The 5214-nt window shown below is 51.8% G+C and overlaps 1 protein-coding gene across 1 annotated transcript in view; it reads right to left on the bottom strand.

The window, feature by feature from the left end:
- Nucleotides 1–3257, bottom strand: part of LOC308148621 (synaptotagmin-C-like) — a gene marked incomplete at both ends in the record, with an annotated part of 26480 nt that extends 23223 nt beyond the window's left edge. Inside the window, 2 exons of the mRNA XM_080522115.1 lie at nucleotides 1–65; nucleotides 3107–3257. The exon at nucleotides 1–65 is cut by the window's left edge and continues 14 nt beyond it. Coding sequence (XP_080378241.1) covers nucleotides 1–65; nucleotides 3107–3257 — 216 coding nt within the window. The remainder of the gene's footprint in view (nucleotides 66–3106) is intronic.
- Nucleotides 3258–5214: the final 1957 nt, after the last annotated feature.

Below are 5214 nucleotides of genomic sequence, written 5' to 3'. Positions count from 1 at the left end.
CCGATGCTTCCAGCCTGAACTGCAGCTGGAAGAACAACCGCCGGGCGGATCAAAGCAGGGACACGCTGGAACCACGCCGGAACCACGCCGGACCCACGCTGGAACCACGCTGGAACCACTAAATACCTTTTTTGCGTACTTGTTTCTGAAACATCCACCGTCGCCACGGAGACAGAGCCCCGGCAGCTCGAGCACCGTTGTCACGTAAACATAAGATTTGCGTTTTAACCCGGGCGGTACGGCAGGCGCAACGAAGTTCCCGCCGCGCGAGGAGCAGACGGGGAGTACAAATCCAAAGGATGATGATAAATAGAGCGAGGAGCCGGCGGAACGGAGCGCCGGAGGTAAACAGCCGGAGGTAAACAAGCTGACAATGATCTAGAGCGTAACCTGAAGAAGGGAGGAGTTTGCGGAGGAGAAAGGTTAATGTATTGATCAGGAACGGGGAGAAACAAAGCGAGGAAGCGGCGGGTGGCCGGCGGCTCAGCCGGCGCCGATAAGACACGGTGGCGGTGATCAAACGTGTTCGGGGGCCGAATCACTCGCCGCCATTTGTCCCTCTTTAGGCCGTCGCTGCTCCTTCCTCAACGCTCATCCTGCCAGAGATCCAGAGCTTAACCCAGCATGAAGAGAGAGAGGTGGGGGGGAGGAAGACCTCTGAAGTAGGGGGTGGATGGGGGGGGGGGGGGCGGTATGGGGGTGTCTGAGACGCCTTGTCAATCAGGGACTGACGCAACCCCCCCCCCCCCGGGAGCCATACATCGCCCCACATCAAACACATCTCTGCTGCTTACACAAGCATTCGCTGACAGCGTTCGGCGGCCGCGGCCCTCTGGGGGGGGGGGGCGAAGGATTCCGATCGGCAAAAACACCCGGTGAGCCACGGGGGCCGGCGCCCAAAAACCACCGCCGTGACATTTCTACACAGAGCCGTCCAAATCTCCGCCGGGCCGCGAGCAGCAGCCGAGCCAAGCTAATCTACACTGAGCCAAGGATTCACGCTAATCTGCACGACGGGGCGTCGCGCCCCCCAAAATGCCACAGAGGGAGTCGCTCGCACGACGCTCGGCGCCGACGCCGCGGACCAGCAGGACGGCCGCCGCCAATTCCATTTAGCAAACGTTTGAGAGCAATGAGGGGAAGTTCTAGGTGAGTTGGACAAGAAGCTTTGTAGAGATGAAGGAACTAGAATCTTCCTCCCACCAACCGTGTTAAACAGTGGGTTGTTTTTGTTTGTCTACTCCGCTAACGTTCCCATAATCCACTCTGACGCTGCTTCTTCAGCATCCGAAGACATGTTGCATAAGAAAGAATGATCTTTTTAAATATGTATATAACATAAACCAATCCCAGAATTCTACTCATTTGGGAATCATAACAGCATCGAAGAAATGGGATGAACGTGTACCGTTGCCATTTCAATCCAGGCGCATGAATATTTCATGGTTTGTTGTTGTTCTGAGTGCAAGGCGCTCCTTGCCAGTCTCAGAAGCACTCGGCTTAACATTTTGCCTTATCATACATTAAAGCCACAGATATTTTCTGACCCGACATATAAACACTAACAATGTTCTTCTGATGGTATCGCTAGTCATGACAAAACTGTTCCGCTATTACATAATAAGCGTCTGTGCCGTATTCCCTCGAGGGTCACGCCGTTCCAAGATCTCACAAGCTTCACATGATCCAACGGAGGGAAAATGATTTTCAGTGGCTCGTTGGTTCTTTAAGCTCCTTGAGGTCCAGGATCTGTCTGATCGTGTCTTTAGGGGATTTTCCACTCGACCCGCCTCGCCTCAGGTTTTAGGCTTTTCCGTGACGTGTTCGTACCTGATTGGCCGGAGCGGCGACAGCTAACCCTAACCCTAACCCTAACCCTAACCCTAACCTTAACCCTAACCCTAACCCTAACCTTAACCCTAACCCTAACCCTAACCCTAACCCTAACCCTAACCCAATTTAAACATCCAACAGTCCAACAATCTGCTCCCGAGCCCAGAAATCAACGAGGTCACCATCCGGCTGGAGCTCCACTCAATATGAATACATGAAGCTGATTACCCAGCAGGAGCTGTAACTCCACCCTTCCCAACGCACGCCACTCCACAGCGGGGGAATACACAGTCCCTCGGGGGGTTTTGCTAAATTTGCTCAAATAAAACTGTGTTAGAAGTGTGAGATCCCAGGATCTGGACGAGATCCGGGGGGGTTGTTGAGTGGAAAATCAGAAGCTTCCAAACTGCTCATTTGGTTCTTCTGCACAAGCATTGCGTTGACGTCGTGGTCATTCTGTGTTTCTGCGAGTAAATCCACATCTCCATCACCAAATACTCACAAAGGAACACTTTACAGTTAAAGGTTATTGTGGCTCTATTTTACCGGTCCGGCTCAACAACTGAACTAAAACTGCGTTTGACACTCCGAGATTAGAGTTCAACTGAACACCTTCACGGATAAAACAGTAGGAGCCGCCGCTTCACAAGAGTACCCGCAGTACTTTGGTAGGAATCGTGTCCTTCCTGTAGATTACAGACGACGTACAGTAAAACGGCTGCGGCGTGTCTGAACACAGTGAATTGCAAATTAGAGCTAACTTTAGCTGTTTTCACGGCGAGGAAACAGCATCAAACATACAAGGGCTGCCGTGTCAGAGATTTGCATAATTAGCAACGTTTCCGCTCGGTGTTTGAACCGCGCCGAGCGTATGGCCTCGCCGCCGAGCGCAGATTTATTCTGTGGGAGATGTTTGTGGATTTCTGACACTTCCTTCACAGTGAAAGCTTGTTATCGTTGCAGTACATGGCACCAAGCTGACCACAGCTTCTCCTCCGCGTGGAGGAGAGAACGGAAGGAAAGGATAAATAAATAAATAAAAGAAAATAAAAGCTACCACTTTTTACAAGCTACATTTCAAGTGCGAGGCTGACTCTTTGATGCAACAAGGTTATTTTTCTTGTGAAGTAATAGCTGCAAGGCACGGAGAGACCACTTTCACTTCTGGGGTTTTTATTTATATATATACTGTTAAATGCAGGAGATAAAAGACTTGGGAAATCAATACGCCGTCAGACGGATTCAGAAGGAGCCCCCCAGGTGTGTCCCTTACCTGCGTCCATCGGTCTCTTGCCGCCCCTCACCAGGTAGCTGAACTCCTTGCAGCTCTCGCTCTGGCTGTAGCCCCTCGGCGAGTTGAAGCACAGCTCCTCCACCAGCACCAGCGCCTTCTTACACAGGTCTTCATCCCAGTCCCCCGACATCCTCCAATCCGCATCGCACTCCCACCCCGCAGTCGGCCAACGGTCGCGCGGCGCTCGCCGCCCTCGCCTGCCGGACGGCGCCCGGGGAAATTCGGGGGGGGGGGTTTTTGGGGCCCGTCCACCTTCTTGCCCACCGGCGGAGGGGGCGCAAGACGAAAGGAGGGGGGCGGCTCTGTTAGGGGGCGTCTGGGTCCGGATCACTGGGCCCGGGTCCACCTGCCCATGTGCGCCTGAACGACACCCCTCCCCCCTCTGGCTTCGCCTGAAACACAGCAAGGAAGAGACGCCGGCAGAGTGAGCGCCGGGACATAAAGGACACAAATCAAGTCCCTGGCAGGTTGGACACCTCGGCCATTAGGAGGGACGGCGGCTGCCAGAGACGCCAGAGTGTCCCTGATGGATCTTTGTCTCCGCGCAAAGAACACAAAAACAGCGATGCCAGGAAGCTGGCGGGACATAACAAGTGAGACGACACCAGTGGATGTTAATAGTCCTGATTTGTGATGAAGTCTGCCACTTTAATCCTTGTGTTTCATCTCTGATTTGGTTTACTGAGGCTCCATTTACACATTTCAAGTGAAAATCCATCGTTTTTCAATTTTTGATTTCAGAAAAAATTCTGCAGAAACACTGAAAACTATGTAGTTGGCTTGTCGGGCCATGAGTGGGCGCTGTGAGTTGTTTTTTAAAGAAAAATGATCACGCATGCGGACAACAGGAGAACAAAGACAATCAAGATGGATTGTTACGATGTAGAACTACCGAGTCCCGGGAGAAGCTGGACTGGGAGTCACGACACTCTGGAGGGAAACGGCTACCTCGTCTATTTTACACAGATGATGGTCTTACCAACTTTGGCAACCCCAACCTGAACCCTAACCCTAATCCCTAAACCCTAACCTCAATCCTAACCCTAACCCCAAACTCAACCCTAACCCTAACCTCAATCCTAACCTCAACCCTAACCCTAACCTCAATCCTAACCACAACCTTAAGCCTAACCCTAACCTCAACCCTAACCCTAACCTCACCCTAACCCCAACCTGAACCCTAACCCCAAACTCAACCCTAACCCTAACCTCAATCCTAACCACAACCTCAACCCTAACCCTAACCTCAACCCTAAACCAACCTCAACCCTAACCCTAACCTCAACCCTAACCACAACCTCAACCCTAACCCTAACCTCAACCCTAAACCAAAACCTCAACCCTAACCCCAACCTCAACCCTAAACCAACCTCAACCCTAACCCCAACCTCAACCCTAAACCAACCTCACCCTAACCCTAACCTCAACCCTAACCACAACCTCAACCCTAACCCTAACCTCAACCCTAAACCAACCTCAACCCTAACCCCAACCACAACCCTAGCCTCAACTACAATCCTAATCCCAAATCAAACTCAACCCTAACCTCAACCCTAACCTCAACCACAACCCTAAGCCCAAACCAACCTCCACCCTACCCCGGCCCGATCCACCTCCCCTCCATTCTGCGTGTTTGCTTGATAAACTCCGTCATGGATTCCTGAAGGCCACTGGATCCCGGCAGCAGTGAACAAACACCTGGACTTTCCCTGTCTGGGATGTTTTGGGCGACAGTCCGAAGATCTTCAGCTGTTTGAGCCCAACTGAGGTTTCTACTTTTTCTCTCCCTCCACTCAGTTGAAAATACTTGCTCACGAAAAGTGCGAACGTCTCGGTCTGAGGATTATCTTGGATGTTCCTTCAGGCAGGGTACAGCGCTGTTGCATTTTTCAAACGCTGCGAGAATCACAAATGACTTTCCATTTGCCTGGACTGTGTGACGACGAGGCGGCGTACAGTCTCTGTACGGCCGGAGAGGAACACCGACGGGCTGTCGCTTCTAGAAATGAAGTTTATGTTAAAGCAGCTGAAACCTACGTGGAGGTTCTGTGCTGATTCAGCCAATTTCATATTCTGGTTGCCATTTT

This window comes from Blennius ocellaris (genome assembly GCF_963422515.1).
Source record: "Blennius ocellaris genome assembly, contig: SCAFFOLD_162, whole genome shotgun sequence".
NCBI classification, from domain to species: Eukaryota; Metazoa; Chordata; class Actinopteri; order Blenniiformes; family Blenniidae; genus Blennius; species Blennius ocellaris.
Note: the sequence above shows the minus strand (reverse complement) of the source record. Positions and strands in the feature narration are given on the sequence as shown.